This window comes from Miniopterus natalensis, chromosome 7 (genome assembly GCF_054644295.1).
Source record: "Miniopterus natalensis isolate mMinNat1 chromosome 7, mMinNat1.hap1, whole genome shotgun sequence".
Classification (NCBI taxonomy): domain Eukaryota; kingdom Metazoa; phylum Chordata; class Mammalia; order Chiroptera; family Miniopteridae; genus Miniopterus; species Miniopterus natalensis.
The window spans coordinates 18,675,968-18,687,243 of NC_142087.1; the positions used below are offsets into that span (position 1 = coordinate 18,675,968).

Sequence of the window (11,276 nt, forward strand, 5' to 3'; positions counted from 1 at the left end):
TGGGACCATCAGATTTAAAAGCCCTTGTTCTCGCTGCACCAGCGTGTTTAGGAGAAGGGGAGATAAGGGAGAGGAAGACAAGGGCCCGGGCTGGTGCTTCCTTTATCCGTGGAGGCCTATTGCTGCCTGTTGTCCCAGGTTCTAATTTCAAGTGCAATGTGGAATTATTTAGATAATGCGATTATCTAAACAGCCCTTTGAGCCGTGTTAAATTAAAATGAGAAGTTATAAGCAAAATTCATGCCTCTTGGTATCCTTGGATCAGTGTGCCCCTCTGTTGCCTGCTGGTCCTGGCTTCCCTGTTCCCAAAGTAGCTGTTCAGCCACTGTTGGCCTGGAACACAGTGAAGCCTGCAGGCAGGGACACTGCCATTGAATCTACTGGAGGGCGTGAGAGGGAAGAGAAGGGTGGCATGTGGCTGGTTCTTTCCTTCTGGAACCTCCTATATAGTCTTACTTATCCTGGGAGGTGGCGAGGCTGAAGGTAGAAGTCTGGACCACCCAAGAGGCACGTTGAGCATGTCTCAGCACTAGCAAAGTGTGAGCACACAAAAACGGTGTTCCAGAAAGAGAGAACTTGAAATAACGTAGTTCTGGGAGAGACTAGGATTTTGCACTTCACTAGGCTTATTTACAGTTTAGTGTTGATGCTATTTAGAGTGACTTATGGGTTGGACTCAGTCTCTTTAGAATTAAGCTCTCATTTGGCTCTGGCCACCTTGGCCACCTCAACCCTTAGAAAAGTGGTCCACGACGCCTCAGGTTTTTGGATACTGAGCTGTTATAAAGTGTAAATTCTGAGAATTTAGAGTACACTGGCATTGTATACAGCTTTTTTAAACTTCAAACATCTAGAAATATGTAGTACAGTTCACTTATTCAGGTTAAACTTGAATAGGCTCAGTTTCTGCAGCAGGGTTTTTGTGCTGCATCACACTTTGGAAACAAAAGATACATAAGAACCAAACTTGAAATTTTTTTTTTAACAGTAGAAAGAGATGCTGTTTTGAGTTTGTGTCTCCCAAAAAGATATGTTCAAGCTCTAACTCCTGGCTCCTGCGAATGTGACCTTATTTGAAATAGGGTCTTTGCGGACGTAATTAAGTTAGGCAGGATGAGGCCATCCTGAATTTGGTCGGCCTTAATCCAGTGCCTGGTGTCCTTGAAGGAAAGGGACATTTGACTTCTGGGTATTTATCTGAAGGAAATGCAGAGAGATCTGAACCCCCATGTTCGTTGCAGCTTTATTTACAAAAGACAAAACTAAGTTGTCTGTCGGTGGATGAATGGATACAGCAAACATGCTGTGTGTATGTGTGTGTAATGGAATATTCAGCCATGAAAAGGAAATCCTGCCTTTTGCAACAACACGGAACTTGAGGGCATTATACTAAATGAAATAAGTCGGAGAAAGGCAAATTCTGTATGATCTCACATGTGGAATCTAAAAAACCCTCATAGAAACAGGTTAGTGGTTCCCAGGGGTGCGGTGGGGGGTGGTGAAGCTGGTCAAAGTATATAAGCTTCCAGTTATAAGACGAATGAATTCTAATGCCTAGTGACCCCCAGAAGACAGCATGGCGACTAGTTAATACTGTTTTGTGTACTTGAAAGTTGCTGAGAAAGTAGATCTTAGAAAGTAATGGTCAGGTGATGGGTAGTCACATTGTACACCTCAGACTTAGTGTTTTGTGTCGCATATCTCAACAAGCAGGGGGCAAATAATGGAAAAGAGGGAAATTTGGACGCAATGTCGTGAGACAGCAAAGGCATACATAGATTGGAATGATAGGGACACCAAGGATTGCTGGCAGCCACCAGAAGCTAGGCCAGGGGCATGGAACAACTCTCCCTCCCCGTCTCCAGAAGGAACCAACCCTGCTGTGGTCTCTTGATTGTGATTTCTGGCCTGAACTGTAAAACAATAAATTTCTGTTGTTTTAAGGCACCTAGTATGTGGTAATTTGTTAGGATAGCCACAGGAAGTGAACATAAGTGCTAATGTAGAAAATTAAAATCTAGAAATATGACCCCTGTTATAATTATATAAAGTTATATAATATAAAATCACTTTCCCCCCTAAGATTGTATAAAAGCAGAAAAGGGTATAGTAAGGCACATTCCACACACATACACATCACGAGGCGTTGTTTAATGCAACTGGGAGCAGAGAGTCGCTTTGGCCTCTAGCTAGAGCGTTGAGGTTCTCTTTTGCTCATTTCTTCCCTCTGAAGTTCCTGAAAGAACATTATGCTTCCTTAAAAAAAGGTCAAGAGTTCCTTTGTCCACTTGGGTGAAATGCAATAAATACCGACTTTAAAAAGGACAGCCTTTCCTGTCTTTCACAAATGTTATGAGAAGACCCTGTATTTTTTTTAAATTGAATTACTGGGGTGATATTGGTTAATAAAATTAGATGGGTTTCAGGTATACAATTCTATAATGCATCAACTGTATATTGTATTGTGTTCACCACCCCAAGTCAAGTCTCCTTCCATCACCTTCTATCCCCCTAGACATCTCTTCTACTTCCCTTTACCCCCATTCCCTTCTGGTAATCACCATGCTATTGTGTGTGCCTATGAATTTTTGTTGTTTTTGCTTCATCACTTCGCCTTTTTAACCCAGCCTTGCAAACCCCCTCCCCTCTGACAGCTGTCAGTCTATTTTCTATGAGTCTTTTTCTATTTTGCTAGTTTGTTTCTTCATTAGATTCCACATATGAGTGAAATCCTATGGCACTTGTCTTTCTCTGCCTGGCTTATTTCACTTAGCATAATATTAACAGGTCCATCCATGCTGTCCCAATAGGTAAGATTCCCTGATTTCTTATGGCCAAGTTATATTCCATGGTGTAAACGTACCTACCACAGCTTTTTTATCCCCTCATCTACCGATGGGCACTTGGGCTGCTTCCAAATGTTGGCTGTTGTAAATAATGATGCAGTGAGCATAGGGGTGCATACCACGAAAGACCCCGCATAGCAACAGTGATCTTGAGAAAGAAGAACAAAGTTGGAGGAATCATGCTACCTGATATCAAACTATAGCACAAGGCCATAGTAATCAAAACAGCATAGTACAGACATACGGATCATTGGAGCAGAACAGAGAACCGAGAAATGAACCCACGCCTTTATAGTCAGTATCTGACAGGCAAAAGCGTACAACGGGGTAAGGACAGTCTCTTCAATAAATGGCGGGGAAAACTGCACAGGATACATGCGCAAAAATGAAACTAGGCCACCTTCTTGCACCACACACAAGAATAAACTCAGAAATGGATTACAGACCTAAATGTAAGTCACGAAACCATAAAAACCCTAGACGAAAACAGGCAGGAAAACCTCAGGCATTTCTTGTAGAAATATTTTTTCTGATCGCCTTGGGCAAGAGAAACAAATGAAAACGAACAGTCGGGACTGTATCACACTAAAAGGTTTTTGCACGGCAAAGGACACCGTCCACAAAATGAAAAGGCAGCCCACTGACTGAGAACATACTCGTCGGCGACACATCCCATAAAGGGTTAATATCCAAAATTTATAAAGGAAGCATAAAACTCTACACCGAGGAAACATAACAATCCATTTTAAAAATGGGCAAAGGACCCGAAAAGACTGCGGTTTTAACTCTAACGCTAAAAGCACGTTTTGCCATCACCCGAAATGCAACTAAGAAAGCGGAAGGCCTCGGGCGCCGCAGCGCCCCGCCCCAGCCAGGGCTCGGGGAGCGCGCACCGCAGCGGGTGCCTCGGGCGCTCGTGCCCTGCCGGAGCGTGGCCACCGGGCACTTACTTCACTTAGAGTCGTCCCCTCGACTCGCGAAACGACTCGAGGGCGTCACTTCTAATACAGTGTAAGAGGCTGGGTTGTAGGATTTTCTCTCTCGGGGCTTCCACACACGGTTCTGGACCCTGAAGAGCACTGAGAGCTTTAAAAACACAACACGGCCGAGCGCCCAGCCCAAGAGGAGAGGTCTGAGCGGGCCGTCAGGCTTCTGGAAACAGACACAGTGAAGCTGGGGAGGGGCAGCCCCCGGGCCTGGGCACCTCGGCCCGGCGAGCCCCGCGCGCCCCGCGCGCCCCGGCGGTCCTGGGCCTCCCCCGAGCTCCGCGCGCACGGGGCAGCGCTGGACCCTCGGGATCTTCTTTTTCGCGCGCAGGCAGCCAGTCCCGGGGCTCCAGCGCGCCCGGCGGCGGGGCAGCCGAGCTAAGAGCAGGCCTGGGGCTTCGGCGGGGCCTCGAAGGCTGGGTTCCTGTAGGCCACCAGGTGCGTGTCGCAGCGCCGCGGGTGCGGGCCCCGGCCCCGCCGGCACAGACACGCGGACAGCAGCAGGGTGCTGAGCAGCAGCAGGCCGCAGGCGGCGCACAGCCCCGCGAGCACGGGCGCGAAGCCGCGCTTGGTGGTGAACGCGGCGCACGGCGCCCGGCCGCCCGCGGCGCGCGGCGGGCTCAGCCCCGCCCTGTTGGCCGCCAGGACGCAGACCTGGTAGGTGGTGCCCGGCGACAGCCCGTAGAGGGGGTGCTGCCGGGCGGTGGCGTAGATGTCCCCCACCACCGACTGGTTGCCCCGCCAGCCCTCCGGGGAGTAGCGGATCTGGAAGCTGCGCACCACCGAGTTGGGGGCGCACCAGCGGACGAGCGCGGACGTGTCCGTGGTCTCCGACACGCCCTGCAGCCTGGGGGGGTCAGGGACGGTGTCTTCCTGGCTGAAGCCGGGGCACCGGCACCACAAGCGCCTCTGCAGCTGCGCGCACGGGGTCTGGAGGTGCTTACAAGGGTGGTAGTCACAGGCGACGTCCTGGGGAGGCGCGCCCACCTTCTCCCGCTTCCCCGCCTCCTCCTCGCTGGAGTCATCATCCAAAAGCAAGATCGGGATTCCGCCCTCGGGAGGACTTGGGTGGGGAGCCTGCGGGGCGGCCTGTGTGCTCCAGGCGCGCTGGGGTGCGCCCCGTGGGTCCCCGGAGGCAGGGGAGAGACCCAGTTGTTTGCTGGCCGGTGGGACGGAGGCAGCTGAGACACTCGGGTCCAGGACCAGGCGGGCGGCGAGTTCTCCGTGCCGGGTCCTGGCTGTGCCTGCAGCCCCGGGTGGGTCGCTGGCGCCTCGGGGAGCTGCTGTGGAGATGGTGGGGGAGGCGGCCCCCTCCCCGACACTGCTCCCTGACCACGCAGCTGCTGCTGGGGTGCCCGCCGGGTGGGAGGGGGCCTTGGTCACGCTCTGCGGGCCTCCCACAGCTTGCGTGGAGGGGGCTGTGCGCGGCGGGGTGAAGGAACCCTGTGTAGATGGTGCCAGGGTGGAGCGGAGAGGGGAGGGTGGGTTGGAACCCAGGAGGGTGGTGCTTTGGGCCCAGTGGCACACACTGGGCAGCTGGGACAGCACTAGAGGGGCTGAGAAGGCCCCGGGGGATCCTGCAGCTGGTGCGCACACAGTGTCTGCTGCCCTAGAGGGGAGGTCAACCAGGTAGAAGTTAATTGGCATCAAGACCGATTCTGCCCAGGCTTTGAGTACCCGGCGCAGACAATCCCTCCGGCTAAGCCTTGTCAGCACGTCTGCCAGGCACCCCGGGGTACACACTAGCCAGCATCGCCTCACTGCCCTTCGGGGCCACCTGTGGAGGACGCTCCCATGGGGCCCGGGAGGAAATGGAAGCTCAGAAAGAGGGACCACCTGCCCAAGACAGCTGGCCAGCAAACGGCGGAGCCTGAACCTGGGCGAGCCCTGTGAAGGGCGGCCCGGGTTCGCTGAGTGTTCTCGCCTGTCTGCTTCCTGGCCACCAGCACTAGTCACAATACTCATACCGGCTAACATTTTCTGAGTGCTTGCCCCGTGCTAGGGACTACTGTTAGCTCTTGACTGTATCGATGAATTTAGTCTGCACCGCCTTATGAGGTAGACACTGTTATCCCCATTTTACAGATGAGGAGGTAGAGGCCCAGACGGGCTAAGGAATGCAGCCAGAATGAACAGTAGTCAGTGGTGTGAGGAGCCTGCACTCTCAATCCCGTCATTAATATGAAGTGAGACCCTTCACTGCAAAGGGCCTGGGTGCTTGTCTGTGGAATTAACATGAGGGGAGGGAGACAGACTGAGCGCCACTTGTCTCCAGGCTTGGGTGGGAGGTGAGAAGAGAACCCCCACAGGATGGGGGCATGTCTCCCAAAGGGAGCTGGTGGAGCTGGTTTGAGGGTGCTCAAGACCAGAGGTGTTCCCAGCCCCCACCCTATTCTGGTGGCTAACCTGGGCATGGCTCCCCACTGCAAAAGTAGTTCTCCCAGCCAAGAGCCAATGAGACCTCTTCGTGGGACTTTGTCCCACAAGTGCTCTGTAAGCCCACCGGCCTTGGACTGAATGATAGACGAGGCCAGGCTCCATTTAGGGGGCTCAGGGAGCCCAGTGGTTAAGAGCACAGTTTTGGAGGAAGATAGATTCTGCCTCCTCCACCAGGGAGCTGCCTGAATCTAAGCAAGTCTCTCCCTTCCTTGGGCCCCAATCTGCTCATCTGTAAAATGGGACAATGATAACCCTGTTTTGGCAGAGACAAGCTAACTGTTGACTCAGCCCATTTCTTTCTCCTACTGGGCATACAGCTAGATTACATTTCCCAGCCTCCCTTGCAGTTAAGCGTGGATATGAGTGGGAGTGATGCACCCTACCTCCTGGTCTGGCCCATTAAAACCCCCATGTCTGTTCCTCCATGCTCTCTGTGCCTCTGGGTCCCTGAATGTGACTACATGGGGGATGGCCACCCTGCCCTACAATGCCAACCTGCCCAGCCTACTTATGTGAGCAAGACTTCAGCTCAGGGAGGCTGACCCTCACCCCTCAGTCACCCCCTTTGTAAATGTGTTACCTGCTTAGGACAGTCCTCTTTGCATCCATGAGGAGCCAGGACAACTCACAGCTACAAGTGAGGGGGTTGCCAAAAAGGTTGATGGACAGGACCTGGGAGGAATTAAGGGTCCAAGGAGGGAAGGAACTCAAGTTGCAGCTGAAATACACAGAAAATCAATTAAGTAAGGCTTTTATAATCAGGTCAAAACCATCCCCAGAGAGTCATGATGCTGTGTGGGAAAGCCATTCTGGTAGGGGTTAAATGGTCTTACTTTGGGTAAAAATCTTAATGACCTTGGACTTCCTTTTTGTCATCATTTCGCAGATGAGGAAACTGAGCTATAGAGATGTTAAGTAACTTGCCCCAACTCACACAGCTAGTAAGTGGTGGAGTCAGGATTTGAGCCCAGGCAGTTTGGCTCCACAGCTGATGTCTTACAATGTTGCATCAGTCTAAAGCTCAAAAGAGGAGTCTGAGCCAGAGGTATCACTCTCACCAACATACCACCATGACCATCGTTGTCATCACCGTCACCAGTGCACCACATTACCAACACCATCACGAGGTCACCATCACCACCATCACCATCACAGCCACCATCTACACTGTTGCAGAGCACACACCCTGTGCCCGGCACTGAGCTAAGTGCTCTGCATATCCTGTCTCCTTTCCCTTATGACAACCCCAAAGTGAAGTACTCTGGTGGGGTCTGGAGCTAGCAGAGAAAAGAGAGAAGCGGCTACACTGAGGGTGATGATGGGTGAAAGGTGCCTGCTCCCCAGGGCCCGCTATGGGCTCCCAGGAAAGGAGGTGGCCTGGGATCACCTTCAAAGCGGTGCTGGCTGCCCTTCCTGTTAGGAGTCAGGAAAGAGTCTGGATATAGTGACACTTGGGACGTCAACAGGCCAGAAGGCACCAGCCCTGGGTCCTGGCGGCAAGTAGGGCCTTCCTACCCTCTCGCCTTTCCTCCACCGACCCCTGGGAGGGCTGGCTTCCCCCGTGGAAGTCAGGTGGGTGGCGGAATAGAGCACGTGGTGGCCTCATCCCCTCTTCCCACTGCAGGTGTCTCGTCCTGGGCTTAAAGGGAACCTCACATGCATGGGAGTTTGAAGTTTCAGTGTCACTCTGGACAGGATTGGGCTGCATGGTTTCCAGGCTGGATGGTCTATCTGGGACCTGCCCAAGACACCACCCAAAGGATGAGGGAGAACAAAACCTCAGGGAGGACTTGAAGGAGCCATGGGAGGAAAATTAAGGTCTGGTATGCTCCATAAAATAGTCACACCTGTTCGGCCTAGTGTAACGGGCAGATTCAGCTGTGTGACTCAGAAGGACTTACTTCTGGAGCAGAAGGAGCTGTAGGCGAGGGGTGTCCTGGAAGATGTGTGTCTGGACCGAGGTAAGTGCTGGGGAATCTTGACAATCCAGCTGTTGCAGTTCAGAGGTCATCCTGAAAACGTCCCCCCCCAGGCTCCTCAGCCTGGGCATCTTCCTCAGGTAGAGGGAGGTGAGCTTGGGCAGGTCTCTGATCCACCCTGACCGAACTGAAACAGAGGGGAAATTGCCCACTACCCAGGGAGACCCCAGCCTAGGAGGCTGGCAGGGCATTACAGGAACACCACGAGACAAGGTGAGTCCTGAAGGTCATTGCTGTGCATGGGTGCGCTGGCAGCTTTAGGAATCTCAGAAGCATGGCACATTTCAGCTGAGAGCCAGCCCTTCCTTCCTTCCAGCCTGAGGCTGCTGAGGCCAGAGAGGATGACCGGCCCAAGGCCACACAGCCGGGAAAGGACAGGGCCAGGACTTGAACCCAGGACACTGTCTCCAGCTCCCCTGCTGCCTTACCCTCTTGTTAAACTCCACACGGAAATACCCCAAACTGCACTCTGATGGCTGCCAGGAGTGGGGAAATATTTGAGGAAGGCAAGGAAAGGGGAGAGAAGGGCAAGGCGGGAGGAGGCCCAGAGGCCTAATTGTGGGTCCCTTCCCGTTTCCAGTTCTCGCTCTTTTCTTTCTTTGTTGATGTTGGAACAGGTGATTATACACACATGAAGTGTTTTTTTTTAAAAATAATAAAACCAACCTTGTGAACCAGAGTCAGAACACACCAGAAACAGGAGAGCCGGTATTCTCAGCTCCTCCTGTGTCTTGTTGGAAGGAGTCAACATTTGCAGACACAATTTTAGCCAACCAAGTAGAAAAGCCCCCGAATTCATCCTCAGAGCTTCAGTGAAGGGCCTGTTTGGCTTTAATCAGCCTCAAAGCAAGGCATCCACGTGCCCCTCTGCCGGCACTCCCCAGCGCTGCTGGGTGGCAGGCGAGCAGCTGGCGAGAGGCCTGGGCTCTGGACCCAGAACGCTTGGGTTTGGAGTTGGAGGCACCACTTAATGAGCTGTGGACCTCGGGCCAGGCACGCTCCTCTCTGGGCTTTGGTTTCCTCATAGGCAAAACCGAGATAATAGTTCCTTCCCCTCGGGACTCAAGGCATTAACCACCCCCGTATGGCGTGGCTCAGGAAATCTAGGCGGGGTTACTTTTCAGCGGCACTGTGAGCGAGGCACCTGGGCCACCACCCGTCGAAGAAGCCGAGCCCAGGAGCACATGCCCAGCCCGCCTCTGAAAACCCTCGGCACCCAGGACTCACCCTGATCGAGGAGCGTGCCACTGAGGTCCAGGACTTCCAGGGCGGCCAGGGGCGCGAAGGCGGCGTCGGCGATGGACCCCAGGGCGCCGCTGCCCAGCGCGGTGAAGGAGAGGTTGAGCAGACGCAGCGCGGGGAAGCAGGCGAAGGCCCCGGGCGGCAGCGCCTGCAGGGGGTTCCCCGCCAGCGCCAGCGCACGGAGCGCGCCCAGCTCGGGCCGGGCGCACGGGGGCAGGGCGGCCAGCCGGTTGTAGCTGAGGTCCAGCGCGTGCAGCCGCGGGGGCGCGCAGGGGTGCCAGCGCAGCGTGCCGATGCGGTTGTGGCGCAGCGTGAGCACCCGCAGCTGCGGCAGGCGGCCGAGCTCCGCGGCGCGCAGGGCGCTCAGCAGGTTGTGGCTGGCGTCGAGGCTGCGCAGCGCGCGCGGCAGGCAGCCCGGCAGGCGCTCCAGGCCGCGGTTCGCCAGCGTCAGGGTCGTGGCCCCCGTGGCGAAAAGCCCCTCGCAGGGCGACCCCGTGGCGTTGCTGGCCCCGCTTCCCCAGGGGCACTGCTGGGTGAGCCGGAAAAGAGGGACCCCGTCCTGGGAAGGCCCTGCCAGGCTGAGGCGCCGCGCCCTCGGCAGCAGCAGCAGCAGCAGGGCCACCCACATGGTGCGCGGCTGGGGAGAGAACAAGGGGACAGCCCATTCAGTCCGGAAGAAATACCCCGAGAGAAGGGTGAATGTGCCCCCTACCACCGGGTTTTGAGGAGGAGCCCAAGTCCTGGACGGCCCCTAGCGTGACTGAGTGTGCAGTGACTTGGACCCTGCCTGCTTTCTCCCTTCGTCTCCCCCACGCGCGCCGGGCACCTCCTGCTCTTCCGTCCGCCAGCGACGCCCTTGCCCCTAATGCCCTCTGGTTCTGTGGCTGCTGACCCACAGGGGCCTCCTGCGGAAGGCCTCGCTCATCTGTCCCACCTGGGCCTGAACCTCTCAGTAACCCGTCCATGAGCTTGAGGAGGGAAGGCAACTTGCCCTTCACGGCTGTAAACTCTCCAGGCGCAGACACTGCTACATAAACGTCTATGAATAAAGAGCATGGGCCTTGAGGAAGATTTTGTCAGTCCCAACAGAACTCAGTTGCCCCTATTTTCCCCTTAGAACTGCCCAGCCTCAGGTGAGTCCTGGTTTGCAGGTCACATTTTAAAATGAATTCTGGGGTCTCCTTCTTGGGAGGGCCCTCAGGGTTGCCTTCAGGGAAGCCAGGAGCCCCCAGACAGCTGTGATACTTGGGAACCTGGAGTCAAGCCTTTCCTGGTCCCAACAAAAGCCAGGGCTCCTGAGGTCAGCCATGCCCAGGGGGAATAGCTAAGGGTTGGCATGTGTGGAGTTTCTGGAGTAGCCAGGATTGCACAGGGAAGCTGGGAGATCAGGTAGGGGTAGATCAGGCAGCTGTGGGCTGGTTTGAAAGCGGCAAAGCTACTTCCAACCAAGTCTTGGCCTCGACATCACTCCTTAATATTCCCGCATATCTGTAGGTGTGTATTCCTGCCCCAGCTATCTCTGCTGACCACTAGGTCTCTGAGCAACCATCCAGGCCCCCTATTGCTATTTTGGGGTCCAGGCAGTGAGAAAGAACCCGGAAACTGAGGCCAGGAATCTATGCATCTGGCAGTGTTTCATACTCACGGGACGCTGTCCTTTTGGAGTGTGGCACTCCTGGATGCCCCTTTGTAGTCTTCACTCTTGTCTTGGAGATCCCAGGAGCCAGTGACACAGCAGCTGAACTCTGATTCCAGAGGGAGGCCCGTTTCCCAGATGCCCCTTC

The 11,276-nt window shown here is 54.6% G+C and overlaps 1 protein-coding gene across 1 annotated transcript; it reads right to left on the reverse strand.

Annotated features, from left to right (window-relative positions):
• Positions 1-4,193: 4,193 nt before the first annotated feature.
• Positions 4,194-10,123, reverse strand: LRRN4 (leucine rich repeat neuronal 4). The gene is made up of 4 exons (XM_087818582.1): positions 9,478-10,123; positions 8,173-8,377; positions 6,852-6,989; positions 4,194-5,441 (listed from the first exon to the last, which is right to left on the reverse strand). Exons 1-4 carry the CDS (start codon positions 10,118-10,120, stop codon positions 4,211-4,213), a joined length of 2,217 nt encoding a protein of 738 aa, XP_087674708.1. The 5' UTR covers positions 10,121-10,123; the 3' UTR covers positions 4,194-4,210.
• Between the last annotated feature and the right edge of the window lie 1,153 nt (positions 10,124-11,276).

Coding starts and splice junctions, on each gene's coding strand:
- LRRN4 (XM_087818582.1), bottom strand. CDS start 10,120: ATGTGGGTGGCCCTGCTGCTGCTGCTGCTGCCGAGGGCGCGGCGCCTC. Junction 8,378..9,477: donor TGGCACGCTCCTCGATCAGG/GTGAGTCCTGGG, acceptor CCTCTGTTTCAG/TTCGGTCAGGGTGGATCAGA. Junction 6,990..8,172: donor CAGCTCCTTCTGCTCCAGAA/GTAAGTCCTTCT, acceptor TGTGTATTTCAG/CTGCAACTTGAGTTCCTTCC.